Genomic DNA, 21,150 nt, shown 5'->3' on the forward strand with positions numbered 1-21,150 from the left:
TTTCTCAAACCAAACTCTCATTTAAAACCAATATATCGTGTGTTTCTCATCTTAACTTGAACCTGGGTTTTGCTAATAAATATTTCTAGCGTAATTTGACTTTGTGAGATATTCTCTAAACAAACGGGGCTGTCATCACGTGTGTGTCTGTTCTTCCCTTTTTTCTCCATTTGTTTTTTATACAATAAAACCTTTGGCGTATGCATGTGAAACAAATTTCGGGGTCTCAACACGCAAATGTGTAACAAAACAAAACAAGACCGAAAAGAAAGAAAAATGAAATTGGTCTCTATTTTGGGTGCAGATATTGTTGTTTTGGACAGACAGTTCAGGAGACGGTGAAATTTGGAAGATTGATGGAAGGCCGGTAGTCGTTGGTGGCTGGTCATCATGGAACAATTAATGGTTTTGTTTTGTGCTATCTTGTCAAAACCTCAACCCCATCTTAAAACCATGATTTGCTATTATCTACTCATCCATATTCAATTTGTTTCTGGGTCTTTCTCAGTTAAGTGCAGTGTTTTTTTGTACAGTCTCCAAATAGATTAATAGAAATTTCATTGTTGTGCACGTTTTTTTTCTTCTAAAATACTATGATTCAATCGTGCATCCTACCACAAACAAACAACAAAGTTGGAGAAAGTTGGGGGAACAGTGGTAGAAATCGAAAGTAGCTGATCTAAAATGATTCAAACTATTGAGCCAAAGCCAGAAGTGGGAGTTATGAGTTTGGTGATGGACGGTGGATTTCGGAAACTGTTTCACTTTTTAAGGTAAAGTTGTGTTGAAATGAGGCATTATCTTGTATCTAAGTTGGTGGAGAAGTGGTTTACGCCAACAAAGAAAAATTGAAATGACATAATCAACCCATAACTGTGAAATTTTGGGATACATTAGTCGAAGATAACAGTGCATTCGTATAGTACAGTGTAGTTCGTTATTTTCTATGTTGCTGGTTCTATTCAGTTTAATTTTACCTTTTTTATTTGTATGTTGTGTGGTTGAAATTTCTGACACACCATGAATGTCTTTTCGTAAATAATTGGCCCCAACATTATGGCTACGAATCGTTTAGTGGTCATACTGAAGATCCATTTGTTTTTGCACTTAGTGTTTCATACATTCAGATTCTTATCCATTGGAAAACTATGACTCTGATAACTAAACGTGGATTACATGCTACAGCCATACATATATGGTGCATGTAGTTCACCGACCTTGTTCAACTCTTTTATTTGCCACAAAGCACATACTTTGAAGTTGCTGGTCAACTGATTTTAAAATAGGTGAACTTGCGATCACAAATGTAATAAATTTTGACCCAATGGTTCACAAGGGTTAGGCTATCTTCAATCTCAGAGTTTGAAATCTTATTTTAATTTATCACATTATGTTTATATTTCCTTATAATTTTTAATTCAACATAAAAAAGTTTATAATTTGATGACTCTATGATTTGTGCATGGACGAAAACAAGTCATACTTGAAAGTGGTGGGTTAGTTGGAGGAGTATGACCCCGTTCAATAGTGCAACTTGATAATGGTCCCAATAACATAAATGCAATACTACAAAAAACCATATAAGTTTTTTTACTCAGTTAGCAAGTGAGATTAGAACTTCTGGGTCATAATGTCCATTGCTTCTTCATCCATGAATCACATTCTTCCAACTACAAACCAATTCAATGAATGTCTTTGAAAATAATGGCGATCGTAATCATGAGCCACACGGCTTCACTTGCTCAATTAATTTAAGTGCAACAATTATTTTGTAACCGCGTTCTGGTTAGGAAATGAAAGTGAATCCATTTATCATGATTTGGACTAAAAATAGTTAATCCACTATATATATACATATAATTAATAGATTGATTGGTTTCACCAAACATTAAACATTAATCATAACTTAAAAAGTAATATCGAAATCATTCAAAAGTTATCCAACAACATTCTATGATTAAAAGAATTAAAAGGTCAACTTATATAATTAAAACTAAAAAATAATTATAATGAAAACAAATGATAAAGAGATGTTTTTTCAATTCATTTTTAACAGTCTTTCAAATAGGTTAAACAAGTAAAGTTCATTTCAACTCAAATTAAAAAAAAAAAACATTTATTTTTAATCCATCCAACTCAAATATGTGATTGTTGCATGATACATCAATTATCATCTTGTAATATGATTTATTGACAAAAATGATTTATAACTTTTGATGCAGTGATAAAAAATTGTTTATATGTTTAAATAAACATAAACTTTAAGAAAAAAAATATAAATACTACTACAACAATAAAACTAATTATATTTCAAGTAGTATAGTGCTCGCTTAACTAATGATAGACATCAACAAAGTCGACTTAAACAATTTTTAAGTCAATATTATCTTTTAATAACTAAAAGTATTAATATTGGTGACATTAAATTCTTTTAAAAGAAATTATTATTATTTTTATAAAAAATATTAGTTTTGATTTATTGTATTCTATATTTTTAAATGTATTTTTATAAATATAAAATTGTTAATGTCAAATTAGCATGACTAACACCAATTTTAATATATATTAAAAATAAATGAAATTAATATTTACTTAATTGACACTAATTTCATTTATTTTAATATTTATTAACGTTATTTGGCTAACGCTAATAACATAATTTTAATATTTATTTAATCTATAATAATATATAATAAAAATAATAGAATATTTTTAATCCAGTAATTTATTTTAAAAAAAAAATTATTGTAATCCGTTTTGATTTGACTTTAAATCAGCCCGAACGCAAATTTTTTTCTAAATACATTCTATTTAAATTGATAACATCTGAGAAACTTTAGTCGTAATTAAGAGTGATTGAAAATAAAATCTAGTGATAATCAAGATACTAAGATGCTGCTGAATTTTTTTAAAAATATTTATAAATTTTAATTTTTGTTCATGTTGACTCTAATTAATCTGTAGACAAACTTAATGGAAGAACCAAATAGCAGAAATTTTCATACCGGAGTTGAAGTGTGGAATACAATGGTTAAAATTATAATTTATATAGAATTGTTTGTGAACTATCATTTTCAAAATACAATTCAAAATTAATTAAAGCAAAATTGAGTTTACCAATCAACCATGAAAAAGAAGTCTATAAATGCCACCCAAACACAAAAAATATTCTAGTCAATCCTATCTTATATACCTATGTTTTTGTTGTACCCGACAATATGTGGAATCGAAAAGTAACTACGCCAAACTTAATTTAATTTTTAAGGTTTCTTTATTAATTTACTAAGAAACTATATAATTTTTTATAGAAAGGCTAATCAGCACTCTTTATTACTAACGAAAACTTATTAAAAATTACACATTTCGATGTATGCCAGTAATCATGATTTTTAGCAAATTTTAATTAATAATAAAAAATATTACAAAAAACGTCAAAAAGATATTGCAAACTTCTATAGTTAGAATATTATGTGCAGTAGTTTAATAACACAGATAACTCAAATCTAAGTGCAAGTATTATACACACTCCAAGTCCTACTTCTACTAATTTTTCCCTATTTACATTCTACTCTAAGTGCAAAGTATTCATTTTTTCAAGAATACATAGTCAAAGATGAAGAAACAACATTTTTCCTTAACCATATACACACTATTTTTCTCTCATATCCAACATCCAACCAGACACTTCCAAAGATTTTGCAAAGCACTGGGCGTTCCATGAACCACAGAATGATAGTGGCACTAGAAACAGAACATAACCGAGTTATGAACGAATCAAACAAATCATTGAAGAAGTGACCCTATTGAAGAGGTTGTTGTGGATAAAATGTTACATCATCAAAACGTTCTCTTTCATATGATACCTTAACTCTTCACTTCTTTTCTTCTGTATGCCACACAATGTCTTGCAACCCTGATGAGAAGATTTTGTAGAACTGCATATAAACCAGAGAGGGATGTCATCATAATTTATCACAAGACCAAAGAAAAACAGACAGAAAAAAAAACGTAAGAACTTTCACATGCCTTATGAAACTCAAGTGTATCACCCCCTGTCTTTCGCAGCTCCACCATGTGCACTGAGGGAGCCACTTCAAAAACCTGACAACAAAAACCAGTGGAAACAATGAATTTCGGTCAGAGAACCTTGGAAAGAAGTCAACGAAAATCTAATCTATTGCTTCCTATGTTCTTCTTCTGACACAGTAATTGTGATCAAAAGACTAATTTTTGTACTGTCATGTGACCAAAATAAGAAAGAGAAAGAAAAAGAAAGACTTTATCATGAACAAATGTTTCAGTACCTCAGTGGCCACCGAAAGGTGACCCTTCCTTCCGTTCTGGTCACCTTGCAGCTTCATCTGCAGCATTTAGATATGCGTAAGAAACAATACTCTACAACAGACCAATAATGTCCAATGCATAGCAAAATTGAAGAGAATCAATCCACCTTTACCTTATAATTTTTCTTTTGTACAATAAATCCCAGGGGCTTCGCTGCTTCTTCAATTTTGTGCATAATTTCAATTGCAGGGCACTGTGAAGTAAAACAGGTTTCTTGCTTCACTTCATCCTACAGTGTTGAGATACATAAAACAGAGAAGCAACAAGCAACACGCAACACGCATCAAGCAGAAGGAATAAATACAAAGAGAAGCATGAAAACGTTAACATGATCAGATAACAAATCATTGACATACCGTTTGCATCTCGAACAAATTCTCAAGATTGAAACTTTGTGACCTAGAAATGAGCTCAAAAGCGTTGATGTAGACGGGTTTCACTTTTTTTCCTGTCACTAGATTTTTCTACAAACCAAAGCGAACGAATAAACAACAGAATTCCCACCGTGGATGAAAGAAGTTGAGTACAAACTTGACCAAAAATCAGTACATTAGAGTCGTTGAAGGCGAAAGCTACATCATCTACGCTTAGGTCCTCTTCAGTAAAAGAAGTGGGTTTGTATCCTTTCTTGAACCACTCGTCTTTCAAGAGCTCAGGAATTTTTATCCTCTGCAGAAACACGCAAATACAAGAACTTGAAGGGTAAATTACAGAAGCAATCTCAGAAAAATAATATAGTAATGACCCAATAGAAAATGAAGCAAACATTCGAAGCTAACCGTTTGAGGGTTGGGGTCTAGAATGCGTTTCAACAGTGTCTTTGCCTGTGGTGGAAACCATGATGGACAAGAGAATTCTGCCTTGACAATCTGAAATTTTTAGCAATGTTTTAGATTTGGACTTGTATGAATAATGATAAATTCTCATGTCATAGGTGATAACAATAATAATAATAATGTAAAATAACTTACTTTCTTGAACAGAGCCATGGGAGTTGGTGCATCAAAAGGCATGAACCCAGCCATAAGTACAAAGAGAATAACTCCGCAAGACCACATATCAGATGTAGAACCAACATAGCCTTTATTATGAATCACCTGATACAAATGGCACATAACATACAATTTAGTGCAAGTTTTGAAGGACTAAAGATCAATGTATCATTTTACAATGAGTTAAGTCCTTAAGTAGATACCTCAGGAGCAACATAATTTGGTGTTCCACATGCAGTGCGGAGAAGTTCATCCTCCTGCAATATTACGTAACAATTTGAAGAAAGTTAGGCCTAAGATCACATGCAAATGAATCGTGCATGAATCCAATAAGGAAGAAACTATATATCTTACTTTCTGCGTGTACGTACTCAATCCAAAATCTGAAACTTTAAGAACACTGTTCGAGTCCAGAAGAAGATTCTCAGGCTGCAAAATTCAACGAAGATGGCCATAAAAAAAATTGAATCTTGATCAATCTTATGAATCTATATTTACAAGTAAAAGTTGAAAGACCTTCAAATCTCTGTGATACACGCCTCTACTATGGCAGTAGTCAACAGCATTAATAAGTTGTTGGAAATAATTTCTAGCTTCATCTTCTTCAAGTTTCCCCTTTGCAGCCTAGAAATCAAAGAAGCATGTATGTAATCAGATGCAAGAACATTAACAAAACGAAATGAAAAAGAGAAATAAATAAGACTTACTATTTTGTCAAATAGCTCTCCCCCATCAACTAACTCCAGAACAATGTAAATCTTTGTTTTGCTTGCCATCACCTATCCTTTAATAAAGGACATATATTGACTGAATAAAGTGAATGCATGCAGTGGATTCAAAGAATGAGAAAAACATTAGTTACATTATATAAGAGTTTCAAAGAATGATCAGATAAAAGTTTTAAGCGTGATAAAACTCTAATCAGAAAGTTACTTTCATAAAAAGAGTTTTGCACAAGAGTCAAAAATGTTAATGAAAGAAATTGGTGCAGTGGTTACAAGTTGCTTTCAAAAGAGACTAAAGTTCCCTCAGGACCATGGAGTGTTTTGTATTAATTAACGTTGAACAGTTTTTCCACTAAACCAGATCATCAATTTGGTCATGAACTTGTGTCAGCATGGTTGTAATGATGATTCGATCTAGCTTTGAAATTACAGAAAAAGTTTGAAACTTTGTGCTATTTCGGCAGTATCACGTGTAGAGTATATATGTTTCATAGGATAGTGGGATACTTTTTGTTCTTTTTGGATTCATGCACATGTTCTTTAGAGTGGTCATATTTTAGTATTTTTAAAGTACTTTGCTAGAATTCTTTTTATACTATATTATTTATCAGAAACATTAGAAACACGTTCTTTTTACGAAAAAAATTGAAATTTAATAAAAATCTAACAATCTCGTCAATTTTACATTGTATTTAATAAATCTCTTTCGCGACTTCATACTTTTTAATAAATTTTAATTAATAAAAAAAACATACTAAAAATAGTGTGTTTAAGAATCCTATTTATTATATTTATATTTTTCTATTTTCTTTCTACTTTTTTTTTATATATTGCTAGTTAATATTAGAACATACAAATTAGGCTGAGTTTGAGAGTTTTACAAACGAAATCTTTATTTTAATGAGAATCAATTTTTTGCTTAACTAAGCTTACTAAAAAGCTATTTTAAGATAAATAGTTTTGTTCGGATGCAATTGAAAAAACCAATGTTTACGCAGAAAAAAAAACGTATGAAGTTCATAAAGAAAAAAAAAAGAACTTATTGATAATTAATCATAAAATATAAATTTTAAGATCCATGAGAGCAATTTATTCTTTGTAAAAAATGACTAAGTTTCAGTTCAAACATCCAACTTATTCTATAAACATTTTTTTATGAAAACAATTGAAATTAGGGATAAGATTAATTTTGAATGAATTTAGTTGACGATAAATTAGACATGGAAAGAGATAATATAGGAAGAAGTGTTATGGTAGGATAGGAACCTCAAATATTTTAGTAACATTTGGGTGATTGATGAGTCTCATGGAAGATATTTCTCGCTGGAGCTGTTCCATCATGTTGTGGCGGAGGACATGTTTGCGGTCGAGGATTTTGATGGCAACCTTGTTACCGTTGTTGACGTGTCTGGCGAACTTCACCTTCGCAAAGCTTCCTTCTCCGATGGTTTTTCCCAACTCGTATTTCCCAACCACGACACCACCACCTTTTGCTACCTTAACACTCATTTTTCCTTCTTCCTATGCTCTTTTCTTATCCGTTTCCTGCTATGGCTTATATGTGTGTACATGAAGCTCCTACGTGTTTAATCAGTTGCTTGAAACTTGAAATGATTGTAGTTGGTTTTCTCTCAATGGTGAGAAGCTGAGAGTACCAATGGGGAGCAAGGAAAAGAGATATGTATGGGAAAAAGCGAAAAGTGCAGAAGGTCCCACGCGACAGCCTGTGTCACTCATTCATTCGACCTGGGTTTTCCCTTTAAGCCATAATTCCACGTTTGAAAGTGCGTGGCGGGTTTCGTTTAACAAATTAAATTAAATTAGAAATAAATAATAATAATAATAATTTGATGTAGCTTTTAAGTTAACTTGAGTTTGCATGATTAGAAGAAGAAAAATGAAAAATGCCGACACGATGTTTAGTGAAAATTGAAAGTTTATCCAAATGAATAATTACACACATCATAAAGTAACTAATAATAAAATGATTAAATTAATGGATTAAATGTTATTTTGGTCAAGTTTATTTCATTTGGTCTTTTTTTTTTTCGCATTCAATTTGATTTCTGATTTGTTAAATTATATTTAACTTCGTCATTGACACTACTCACATGTAAATTGTTTTAATTATGACTTTTTGTATTTTATTCAAATAAGTTTCTATTTTAATTAAATTTGTTCAATTTAATCTGACATTTTTTCATTATTCTCAAACCCCACCACTTCATTATGACCCTCATCTTCACCTTCACCCTCCATTTCCATTTCATGACCCTTCACTACTGTCACTACCATCACCACCAAATTAAACCCACCACCACCACCTTGTAACCACCAACACAACCATACCACTACACTAAAATTACCACCACCACTACCAACCTCACCACCACACTAAAATCACATTCACCATCATAAAACCCTTCCACCGTGAGTGTTGTTTTTTGTGGGTTTAATTAGTGTAATGGTGGTGAATGTGATTTTAGTGTGGTGGTGGTGGTGGTTGAAGTGATTGTTGTTTTAATGTGGTAGTAATGGTGGTTGTGGATTTGATTTTATGGTGACAGTGTTTTCAGTGTGGTGGTAGTTGTGTTTGTGATGGTGGTGATTGTAGGGTGATAGTGATGGTTTTGGTTTGGTGGTGGTGGTAGCGACAACAACAGTGATGGTGGTGGTGGTAGCAGTGTTGAAGGATAATGAAATGGAAAGTGATACTAAATTGAATAAATTTAACTAAAATAGGAACTTATTGAATACATTTAACAAAAATAGGAACTTATTTCAATAAAATACAAAAAACTATAATTTAAACAATCAACTTAATGTGATCATGAACCAAATTGAACACGAAAAAAAAAAAGAATCAAAATAATATTTAAACCTAAATTAATTTATGGTATTATGAGTTTGAAAATATAAGACATTTTAGACTAAAATATTTACCTTAAGAAAAGTCAATACGAGAAGATTTTGATTTGTCAGAATTTAAGGAAGAAAAGAAAGAAGTTACATAAATGTCTCATGATTGATACAATGTCTGATTAATCATATGATAAATTTGATAAGTAAATTTTAATGATTTACATTGCGTAACTGAAGTCTATAAGGAACTTCTCTTCACTACCTTTAAACTTTTGAAAAAGTTTACTAAAAAGTTAAAAAATCTTTGATGATGTTTGGTGACATTCGGAAGGAAGAATAACTGTAGTCAGTCCAATAAGTATTGACAATGTTCTTCTAATAGATGATCTGTAGCATAATCTGTTTAACATAAATAAATTGTATAACAATGCATATGATATTGTTTTTAACAAAGACGAATGTATAATTAAAAAAAATATGTTTTTGTTAACAGATAAAATAATATATATATATATATATATATATATATATATATATATATATATAAAAGATTGAATTAGTTGAGTTATCAACTCATAACATTGCTTGAATTTTGGAATATTGTTCTTTGATATTTTTGGAAGGAATCTTGGTGCTGGATTTGTCCATGAAGATGCTTTGGATATCCTTAGTTATTACTTTCATTAGTTGTTCAAGAGAGACACCCTTCATGATTGTGGTAGTTTCGGTACTCATACATATTATAAGAAGTACGATGATATTTTAACTTATTTTTTTTATTCACTTTTAACTCATCATTTCAATCATTATTAGATCATTACATTACATCATTACAAAAAATTAAAATAGATGAGCTAATGATGATTAATATAATTGATTAAAAATAGGTAAAAAAAAAGGTTAAAATATCATTATCCTTATATACAAAATATTTGAAAAATGAGAAGCTAGTTTGATAAATTTTCTTTTTTGTATCCTTGGGGGATAATCTTAGTAATTTGTTTAAAAGTTTCTCAACAAATATTGGTGTTGAGTCTAGTGTTTTGGGTGAGGTTTTTGTTATTATTATTGCTTTGGAAAATGTTCTAAAAGCCTTGATTGGTTTGAGAATATAGATGGAGGAATGGTTGTTCATGTGTTCCCTCACTCAGCTTAGCTTATTGTGATTTGGATGCTTTAACTTTTTTCAATGATTATATTATTACATTAAACATAAGAGCAAAAGGAAAGCATTAAACTAATCTACCATGTGGGAGAATCCTAACTTCAAAAGTCAACGTCAATTTTATATATAATCGATATTCATGTTAGATTTTATGACTTTGTATTAAAATATCAAAACCAGCCAATCTGACCCCCTAAAAATGGTCCAGCTGTCCGCCATTTTTTTTAATTTTAATTTATGAAATTTTTTTTATATATGAATATTTAAATTTAAATCATATTTAATTATATAAACATTTTCTAAATTTTAAATTGATCAATTAATATTTTTAATTAAAAAAATTAAATATATTTATATATTAAATTATTCTATTATAACTAATAATTAGGATTTTATTGGTAAGTGTTAATGATTTAAATTATAATAATATTATATATTTATATATTTAACAAATTATAATACATGAAATTTAATCTTTTTAATTATTTTAATTTAAAAAAATAAATAAAAATAGAAATGGGTCAGTGGATAGGCTGACTCACCTTTGACTATTAATTTGATAGGTTAATCAGACCAAACAAAAAATAGGTAAGTGGATTGAAAATTCTAACCAATATACTCCATTATTGTTATTTATCTTTCTTGAGCATTTTCTATCTTATTTATCTTTTGCAATGTTCTCTCTCTTCTTGCCTTAAAAGCGACAATGACAATGGTAGTATAGTATGCTTGATTGGTGAAAGGTATTTAGGGCTTTTCGTGGTATTTTGGGTCTGCAACTGGTGATTATGGTGTGTAGGAAGCAATAGCCTAAAAATTAGGGACTAAGGCCACGCCGCTAATATTGGGCTTCTCAGTTTGGACTAGCCCAATTGTTAAATTACAAAAACAAAAGTTATAAGTGAAATTCGACTATTTCTTCTTGTAATTCATTTTTTCTTCTTGCACCCCCATAAAGTCCTCGGTTAAAAAATTGAATAAACCTAAATATATTTTTCACTCTTTCTTCTCTTCTTCTTGTCACTTGTCACCGAATCGCGTCATCACTAACTTCACCTCTAATTATATTTCCTTATCTCCATTTTTTTGGATATGCATTTTTTAAATATATTTCGGATTGAGAAATATATTTCGAAATATGTAATTTAAAATGCATTCTAAAAAATATATTTTAAGTTGTATATTCTTAAAGGTAATATCAAATTTAAAATTATTTTCAAAATGTACTGTTTTTAAATGTTTTTCTTAATTACGTTTTGAATTGTATATTTCAAAAAGTATTTTTACATCTAAAACAATTTTCCAAAATATATAATTTAGAATATATTTTTTTGAAATACAAACTTTATATTTGGAAATATAATTTTATATTTAGAAATACCTTTTAAAATATACAATTTAGAACATAACTTTAAAACATTGTATTTCATGGTATAAATTTCGAAAAATATTTCTAAATTCAGAAATATCTTTTGAAATACATGAGTGTGTATAAAATAAAATTCATTTCGTGCTTTTCCTCTCCTTCATGTTCATCATCACTTACCTCTCTCGCTACTAAATTTGGAATCGCACACACCATAACGTAATTATGTTAGAAATGGTTAAATATGTTTTTGGTCCCTTAAATTTTAGTGAATTTTAAAATTAGTTGATTTTAAAATTTTGGACCAATTTAGTCATTCTTTTTTCGAAATACGTGAATTTAGTCATTTTAATCAAATTTTGTTAAGTTTATTTGATATTTCAAACACGTTTCATAATAATATTTGACTTAACATTAAAGCAAAATTGTGTGAAACAGTATCAACAACTCAAATATAATCTTAAAATATGTACGAAATATCAAATAAACCTAACAAAATTTGATTAAAAACACTGAATCCATATATTTCAAAAGATGAAAGACTAAATTGGTCGAAAGTTTCAAATTAGACTAATTCTAAAATTTAATAAAAGTTAAGAGACCAGAAATATATTTAACCCTTTTAAAAAATAGTAATCACTAAAATTATTTGGAAAATAGTAATTATCATGACTTCTGTATATGATAAAAGACATTGAAAACGTTCAACTTATTAGATAGATAAATCTATATGAAACTTATTAGTCAAACGTTCAACTTCATCCCCACTTTTTTTTTTTTAATTTTAAGAAAGAGAGATAAAATACAAATAAATTAAAGGAAAAATATAAAATGAATAAAAAAGTTAATAGAGATGTGAATAAAAAGACCAATAATATCCTTCAATCCAAAATGGGGTGTGATAGAAAAGAAAGAAAGAAAAATAGGAATAAATAGATTAAAAGTCGAATGAAACAAAGCACACCATGTGTGGAATATTCGGCGTTGCAGCACTAGACAATGAATATGTTCTCCACGACTTTCGATTTAATTATATTTTATTATTAGAAATATCCGTTGTTTCAAAGAATTAACAAGTAAATATGAATTAAAATAAATTTTATGCATTTACCCTAATAAAATAACCGTCAACTGGTTCAATTTATTCGTTTTGTAATATTTGTTTATAATAAACTAACGGATATCTATATAAATTTTATTTACTATATAAAAAATAATTAATCTTTTTATTGATTATTTTATTGAAGTTATATTGTAATAAGTATTAATTATATAAAATCAAATCTTTTAAATACTTATAATTTAATTATTATAGTTAACGTAGTTAGGTTTTTGTTCTAATATAAGGGTAGTTTATTGGTAACATTTAGCTACCTCTTTTTCACCATAATTTAATATTTTCTATTTTTTTTAATTTTATATTATAATTTAAAAATATCATCAAAAAGTAGACAAACAATTTATGTACGGAATCTTCTTCTTCTTCTTATATATATATATATATATATATATATATATATATATATATATATATATTGTTATATTAAAAGTAAGTTGGAAAATCATAAAATTTTAATTTATGTACTTCATATCTTCCATATATTTAATACCATGGAATAACTTTTAGATTATGGTGTTCAATAAAAAAAGAATATATACTCCAAAGTAATAAGTACTTAAATATAAACTACTTAAAGATTAAATGAGAACATATAACATTGAGAAAAGAATAAAACTTTGAATTATATTCTTCATATTTTCCATTCATTTGATATCAACGAATAACTTTTAGATTCTAGTGTCCATAAAAAATGGATGTATACTCCAAAATTCTTATCCAACGATGAGTATGTTGCTAATTTATGTTTGAAAATTATTGATATAGATTTGTGTGGTCTACCAAAAGCATTGGATTCGCTTTCTTGCATCTATATTTTGCTGGCTTAGATCGTGGTAACAATTATGTATACTATAAAAAGGAAGTCCAACTTTTGTTATATATATATATATATATATATATATATATATATAAATTCTTCTTTCATTTTGTTTTTTTTTTAAATTTTTTAATTTGGTTATCATATTTTAATTCTTTTCAACTGGGGTTCTAATTTTAAAATGTGTAACAAAATTCATAACTTTACTTGATTTTTTTATTATTTTTCTTTTAGTTTTTGTAAATTAACTAAATTTTCACATGTCAAATCAGTATTGTGACAAGAATAATGTTAGGTATTATTATCAGCGTCATGTCATATTTTAGTTTAATTCAATATTTGTTATTTTAGTCTTAATTTATTCATTATATTTGTTATGACTTAATCCCAATTTAGTCTTAATTGTTAAAAATGAACTAATTTTATCTCTCTCGAAATAGATTTACAAAATTGTTGAAGGACCAAATAAATAAAATGTATTAAAATTAAAAAAAGTTATCTATTAATTATTTTATACGTGTGAAAAAAAAAATTATAAACCAAAACCTTTTTGAGTGAAAGCTCCACAATGATCAATACAAAAAAAAAACTAGTTGAGGATAGAAGTGTAATAATATATTTTTTAAGCAAAATAACCCACTCATTTTCATTTCATTGCTTAAGGCATTGAAATTAATGTAAATATTGTTATTCTTTTAGTATTTATACTCATATGGACCAAGAGGGACAAACACACTAAGATAAAAGAATTTTTCTTACATCACTTGGAAGAAATCTCTGGACTAGTATGCCTTGGGGGCTAATGTACTAGTAGGCAGAGAAAAGAACACTTCAGTCTACATGTCAGCATGAATCAAAGGACTAAAAACACATTGACCAATACTATAACATGGGATGAGATACTCAAATATTCACGTAGGCAGTAGGATAAATCACAGTTAAATAAAAGTGGATTAAAGGTAATTAAGTAAGTTGGGAAATCCTAAAGCAAGGTAAACCTATAGACCCTAAGCCCAACAAACAAGACCCATGCAAGTACTATATGTAGTCACTATTCACGAGATATGTTAGTATAATCATTTATTTTTATTTACAACATATCACTTACTTGAGTGTCAAAGTATCTTTATAGACTCCCTCGTTGAAGACATATCGGCATAAACAGCGCAAATAATATATTGACATGAAGAGAGAGAAGATAGGTGGACACATGAGATTTAGGGTATATATCGGTCTAGTAAGAACAATAATGCATACGCTATTAGAGCATAGCTTATAAGAACCACTTCTGCAACAGATTCAACAATGGACAAAGGATGGTCCAATCTTTGACTTGAAATTAACTCTAGTAATAAAGGATTTTGTAAATGACATCAGAAATAGATGAAAAGATGTTTAGACACAATTAAACACATATACTTTAATATTACTTACATATCTAGGGAAGAAAATAAGTGTGTAAACAAACTGACTAATGTATAGGAATTGACTCATGTGCCAAAGTTCTTTTAACTTTGTGGTATACTCCTAACTTGTTCGGTTAAATTTCAAAAGTAAGTTTGGTTTGCCAAAATTTAGATTTGCTTAAATTGATTGTTTGTTTTTATATATCGTCTACTTTTTATCTTGAGCTAGTAGCTCAAAGATGTTTTTTATAAATAAAGAAACAAAATTAATATTACATGTACTTCATATATTCTTTACATTTATCACCATTGAAATTTTTTGTACACTATGGTGTTCATACATAAAGTAATTCATATATTCTTTACATTTATCACCATTGAAATTTTTTGTACACTATGGTGTTCATACATAAAGTAAAACAACAAATGTGTAAACTAAAAATTAATTAAAAAGTAGAAAGTAATAAATGTATAATTTAGAAAATAATAAAACATTGAATTATTCAGTCCATACTTTCCATGCATTTGTGACGAAGGAATAACTTTTAGACTTAGGAGTGTGTCGCATCCAAAATGGATATATTCAACATTAGAATATTATTAACGAAGATTTGAGTGGTGTAGCAAAAGCATTGGATTCGGTTTTCTTGCATCTATATATAGGGAGGCTTCACAGGTGCAGTTGAATAGGAGAAGAAGAAGAAGAAGGTAGAGAAGAAAAAGATAAGAGTTATTATGTCAAACTACTACGAACTCATGGCGGCTGAAATGGCAGCGAAATGGTCGAACAACGGTACTTCAAACTCATTCAACAACCGTGGCAGTGGGAGCCAAAATTTCTCGAATGCAAAGATCAACAGTGGTGCATATTCCGGCGATCGGAACAGGTATAACAGCTCAAACCACTACGGTGAACGTGTTATTCATAACAGTGGCACTTTCAATGGTAATGGTAATGGAGGCTTTATAGAGGGTGGCTTTAACTCCTCCACTAGTAACTACTACTATTAATATGCTGCACAATATTATGGTCTAATGTCTTATGTGTATTACCAATAAATGTAATGTTTTCCAGTTATCACTAAACTTTACTATTTGTAATGCTGCTGCTCCATAATAAAGACCTTTACGTTGCAGTTAATTTCTCCATTTAGATTTTTTTTTTTCTGTGTGAAAGATCTCCGATGGTTTTTAATTGGTTCTTTATTTATTAACTATGTTGAGTTACCTCTACTTAAATATGAATTTCTTTTGATAAATACACCAGTTCATGATACAAAATATTTGAGTTAATTATATTACACATTTATTAAAAAAAAACTAAAAGAGACTTGTATATATAAGTTTTCTAATTTACTTAATAAACTATGATTATTTGAATAATTTCAATGGAAATTTAAATAAGAATGAGTATGATATATATATATATATATATATATATATATATATATATACTCATTTTCATTTTTATACTCAATTTAAAAAATTAGGTAGTATTATCTATATTTATACTCGTCTAGAACTAGTACATATACAAAGAATATACAAAGAATAACATTACATTGACACTTATAAATTTTGTATCCATATTATTTTATTTTTTAATTTTTCTTTTTCTTCACAAATATAAAAAGTTTTTATTTAATAACTCTTTTACCTCTGAATCAACCGGTAAACTTTAGTGTAAAATAATATTTTCCTATAGGAAAGAAAATGGGCCCGCACATATTCGACCATGACCCATTTTCAAGTACAACACTTAGGTTAAAAGCTGAAATAAAAAAGCATTACTCACTTAATGAGATCTGTAGAAAATCTTGAGGTCGTCGATTAATGACTTCGGAATATCTTATGTGTAATTGAAAAATTAAAGAACTTATCAATACTTACGACACAACTTTGAGTCACTATACATTAATTATGTATTAATCAGATTCAAATGTGAGGTCGTTTGTTATTAACTTCAAATAATTAATAATCATAACTTTGCATATGATTTCAACGAGGGAAGGTAATGAGTTGGGTTAGGTAAGATTAGTGCTTATTTGTGACAAAAAAATTTATGTCTTATCCGTCATACACCTATATACCTGTTTAGAAAATATTTGTAAAATTTTGTAAAATCTACGAATATACGTGGATATTACGAATATCTAAAAATATATATTTTATAAATTTTTTAAAATAAAATATAAATTAAATTAAATTTTAACTTTAATTAAATTGAACCTAATAAAATATAAATTAAATTTTAATTTTAATTAAATTTAACTTAATAAAATAAATTAATTTTAGTTTTAATTTTTTGCGAATAATGGATATCTATGGATACAAATGTTACGATACCCACACCTAATCTAACGGATATTAAAATGAATAGATGTTATTTATCACGAATTTTGTCCGCAAATACTATAAACACAAATATTTTTACCAGATATCCTAGGTTTAATTGCAAAAAAAGTCTATATCATTTATGTTTTCTCTTATAGTCTTGTTTTTTTGTCCTTTTTTTTTTTTAACTTCAGTTTAATCCTTTATAATTTTAAAGCAATTTAAATTTTTCATTTCATCATTAAAATTAACTCTATTAATAATTAAACCGTTTTAATAATTTGAAATTATCAGAAGTTGTCAAAGTTAAGCTATGTCTTGAACTAATTATGTTAAACTAAAATAACTTCTTTTTTTTATATGTAAAATTTTATCCTAAATAGTATTTATTTTCGTCTTGGAAAGATAATTTTTATAACACTTATTATGCATTAATATCATTCTAATCAATTTTTACTGGGTAGTATTGTCATAGAAAATTTAGATTTTCAATATCTCAAATCAGATTCATGATTCATAGGAAGTAATATGTATAATTTAGTATAAGAAGGACAAAAGTGAATATTAAAAAATCTCTCGAAACGAACACAATGCTAATGCTAATGTGAAACTCTAGCAACTTGTGCCTGGGTCAATTAATTATTTTTCTACCAGTTTTGTTTAAGTATTATATGAAAAGAAGTCATCTTTTTTTTTTTCAAATGTTTTCCCAAACATGAAATTAATATATTGGAAATAAATGATTGAGTTGCAAATTTGATTAGAGTTTTCATGTCAAGTCTAATTAGTGTTGTTTTTCTTTCAAATTTTATAAAACTTGAGTTTACTTTGTTTATTTATAACAAATTAACACTTTCTTAAAGTTTTTATAGTCTAATACAATAGCTTTTTCTAATATATGATAACTTAATTAAAAAGATATTTTACAATACAATACTTAAGTTCAATCCAAAAATATCATAATATTTTCAAAAATAATAGGGATTTCCTCATTTAGTATATACAAATGATTTTCCTATTTTACTCTTCATAATATTTTAAAATTGTAATACAAAAATTACAACAAAGGATATCAATTTAACTAAAAAAGGAATAAATTAAAATGTAATGGATTGAAAAAAAAAGATAATAAAAAAATAGTATTAAAAAGAAGTATCCGAGCACATCTTAAAATAAATTTAGATTGTAAGTATTTAGAATATTTGATTTGATATAATTAAACTTCTTATAAAATAAATGGATAAAATATTTAATTGTTTTACAATAATAAAATCTTTTTAATATACTCACTGTAATTTCTCTTTTAATAAATTTTAAAAAATTGCATTAGTGTTATTTCATGGTAAGGTTATATAGTATGAAAATTATTTATGCAAAATCTTAGAACCCCCTCCAGCAGAAGTTGCCCAACCACGAGTACTCCTTTTTTGCTCTTTTCTGTACCGCCGTTATTCTTAACGGGACACACTTTACCTGGAACCCTTATCTGGGACACTGACACCACTCTCAACCCAAAACCTTAAGGCAATGGGTTTATGGGTCTTTATTCTTATATAGTGCTCTATTTTCTCATTTTTGGTCAATATAGAACTTAGACTCACACTTGTATTCCTAACGGTCTCAACCACTCAATAATGTTACAAAATCTATTGGTTTTTGAATATTTTCTTAGAATAGAGTCGTTGGACCAATCCATTCAGCCCACGCAACCTAAGAATAAAGAACCCTGGTAGGATCGATCACAAACACCTGCATCTTCCACGCAAAGCAAATTGTCCTTATCATAACGTCTAATTTTTCTTTCTCTGTTAAAATATGAAATCAAAAGGCTTATATCTAACACAGATGCTGAAGAAAATTCAGTGGATCCAAATAAAAATCTCAGTAAAGAGGATTTATTCTCTGACCAAATAGTATGCAATAATTAATAAAAGGTTGTGTTTGAAGGTTTGTGCTAAGTTTCTTATTTGGCAATTGGATTTGATTTTAAGACTTCAACAGAGGATTGATTCAATACCCTGGCCATTATTAAGTGTTTGGTTTCAATGATTCTATTCCGTTTATTCATTTTGAATGACTTAGAAGAGCCAAGAACCCAACCCTTCATTCGCATCATATTCTCCGATGCTATTTTCCATAATTAGAGCAAGGTTCTATGGCTTTATAATAATATAAATATAGTGCCGCTAGTGCTCACAATAAAAAAAATATTAAAAGTTGTACGTGGACTAGAGATAAGATCGATTTACAATATATAAGTGGATGTAAATCCTCATCTTACAAATTAATTTTGTGGAGTTGAATTAAGTTTAAAGACCACTTCTAACGTAATATCAAAGCTATTGTTTAGAAAAATAAAATTAAAAGTCTATCATAACAAATTTTTCTAAAAACATTTTGTTCTACCCGATATACAAACAAATAATAGTAAAAGATAGTCCGAAATGAATATCAAAAAATTGTATTAAACTATCGATTTAGAATATATATTGATAAGTTATATTTTTATGTCATATGGATTATATTCATTGAGATATTATGGTTCCATATGGTTAAATGACATTAGTCTTACACTTATAAGATATTTGACACCAGTTTTACACCAAAATCTCAAGGCAATAGTGTTATGAATTTTTATTCTTATATAATTTTTAACTTTATCTTTTCTATCCAATGTAGGACTTTTAATTCACACTTAAACTATTTTCGACATATATATATATATATATATATATTCATAATTATGTAGCTATAAAAAAAAAACTCAGACATCCTCACTGCTATAAACTTCTTTGTCCAAATTTAGTTACATTCTCGTACTCGTATATCCAATGGGAACTGCGCACAGTAGTCACACTAATCTTGGAAGCGAATGCACTTCTTATGATGCAGGTGCCAATGGTAGCATAGCGCGTTGGGGAAACTCATTTGAAGTTTCCATGGGTCATAACAAAGAAAACGACCACACAGAGGTCTGGGCTGTGAAATACAAAACATGTCAGAAAAAGAACACATGTGGTTTTAACCTCAAGGCAAGCCGTGACAGCAACGGTGTCGAGAGCATACATTTCGGAATAGGCGACTTTGCCGACAACAAAACCGAATTCGCCTTGAAAATCACGAGGGTCGGTCGCGACGGTCTCCGAGGAGGGATATGCGGCATCGATTCTTGCAATGCTCCGGTGTCCTTCACAAGGGCCAAACAAGATCACACCATAGAGACAACCATTGTTGCGTACGGTTGTTCCTTCAGAGAGGGTCTTTTTGTTTTGGAGATGAAGAAAAAGGTTAACGCCGAGCATGCTTATATGGTGAACATGGCACACTATTATGTCACCAATGATGTTGGTGTTTCTGTTGAGGCCAAAATTCAGCGCAGGCAAAGTTGTTTCGGTGTTGAAGTGGAAGGTCCTTTCAAGCACCCCAGTGAAGAGTTGCGTAAGGTCCTTGTGAAAACGCGTAGAACCGGAGTTTGGTCGCGTAGTGCGTGTTCTCATTGCAACGTGGTAGCAAAGAGTGGGGGTGCAAAGAGTGGAGAATCTAATTCATCGTTGAAAGCACAACCAAGTCCCCAGAAAGGGCATGATGTAGTAGGTCAAATTTCTAATCATGCTTTCTCCACCAGTATCAAGGAACAATACAACAAAGGTCTTATCAATTCAAGTGGATACACCACAGGTTCTATGAATAATTCTATAATATTCATAGATTGTAATTTTTGAACTTGTGTTTTTGGGAAATAATTAACAAGTGTGGAAATGTTTTACTTTATGTATTTAAACATTAGTTTGTTGAAATAAAGAGATGGGGAATGGCTATTCTTCGATTAACTTCATTAATCCACTCTTACTATGTTTACCAAATCTGAAATTACAAAGGCCTCGTTTAATTGGTAACGTAATTTTCCTTTTGAGTAATTGTTGGAATTCTCACGTTGATTAAAATAAAGTAATTTTATGGAGATGCAAACCTTACTTTACAAGATGATATTATAGTCATTGTTTAAAAAGTCTATCCAT

The 21,150-nt window shown here is 28.8% G+C and overlaps 2 protein-coding genes across 5 annotated transcripts; one reads left to right on the forward strand and one right to left on the reverse strand.

Annotated features, from left to right (window-relative positions):
- Positions 1–3,455: 3,455 nt before the first annotated feature.
- LOC114163973 (CBL-interacting serine/threonine-protein kinase 9-like) lies at positions 3,456–7,678 on the reverse strand. Of its 4 annotated transcripts, XM_028048394.1 has the most exons (14): positions 7,328–7,678; positions 6,044–6,115; positions 5,853–5,960; positions 5,691–5,765; positions 5,540–5,593; positions 5,316–5,441; positions 5,124–5,213; positions 4,894–5,013; positions 4,701–4,808; positions 4,457–4,573; positions 4,305–4,361; positions 4,027–4,101; positions 3,864–3,935; positions 3,456–3,741 (listed from the first exon to the last, which is right to left on the reverse strand). In XM_028048394.1, the coding sequence occupies exons 1-13, from the start codon at positions 7,568–7,570 to the stop codon at positions 3,873–3,875; spliced, it is 1,308 nt and encodes a 435-aa protein (XP_027904195.1). In that variant the 5' UTR covers positions 7,571–7,678; the 3' UTR covers positions 3,456–3,741; positions 3,864–3,872. The 4 variants fall into 4 exon arrangements, with proteins under 4 accessions (XP_027904195.1, XP_027904196.1, XP_027904194.1 ...); XM_028048395.1 differs by having other exon boundaries at positions 3,456–3,935; positions 4,457–4,537; XM_028048393.1 differs by having other exon boundaries at positions 3,456–3,935.
- Positions 7,679–19,871: 12,193 nt separating this feature from the next.
- Positions 19,872–20,964, forward strand: LOC114162940. Its single transcript, XM_028046955.1, has one exon. It carries the CDS (start codon positions 19,963–19,965, stop codon positions 20,851–20,853), a length of 891 nt encoding a protein of 296 aa, XP_027902756.1. The 5' UTR covers positions 19,872–19,962; the 3' UTR covers positions 20,854–20,964.
- Positions 20,965–21,150: the final 186 nt, after the last annotated feature.

Source organism: Vigna unguiculata, chromosome 9, assembly GCF_004118075.2.
Source record: "Vigna unguiculata cultivar IT97K-499-35 chromosome 9, ASM411807v1, whole genome shotgun sequence".
Classification (NCBI taxonomy): domain Eukaryota; kingdom Viridiplantae; phylum Streptophyta; class Magnoliopsida; order Fabales; family Fabaceae; genus Vigna; species Vigna unguiculata.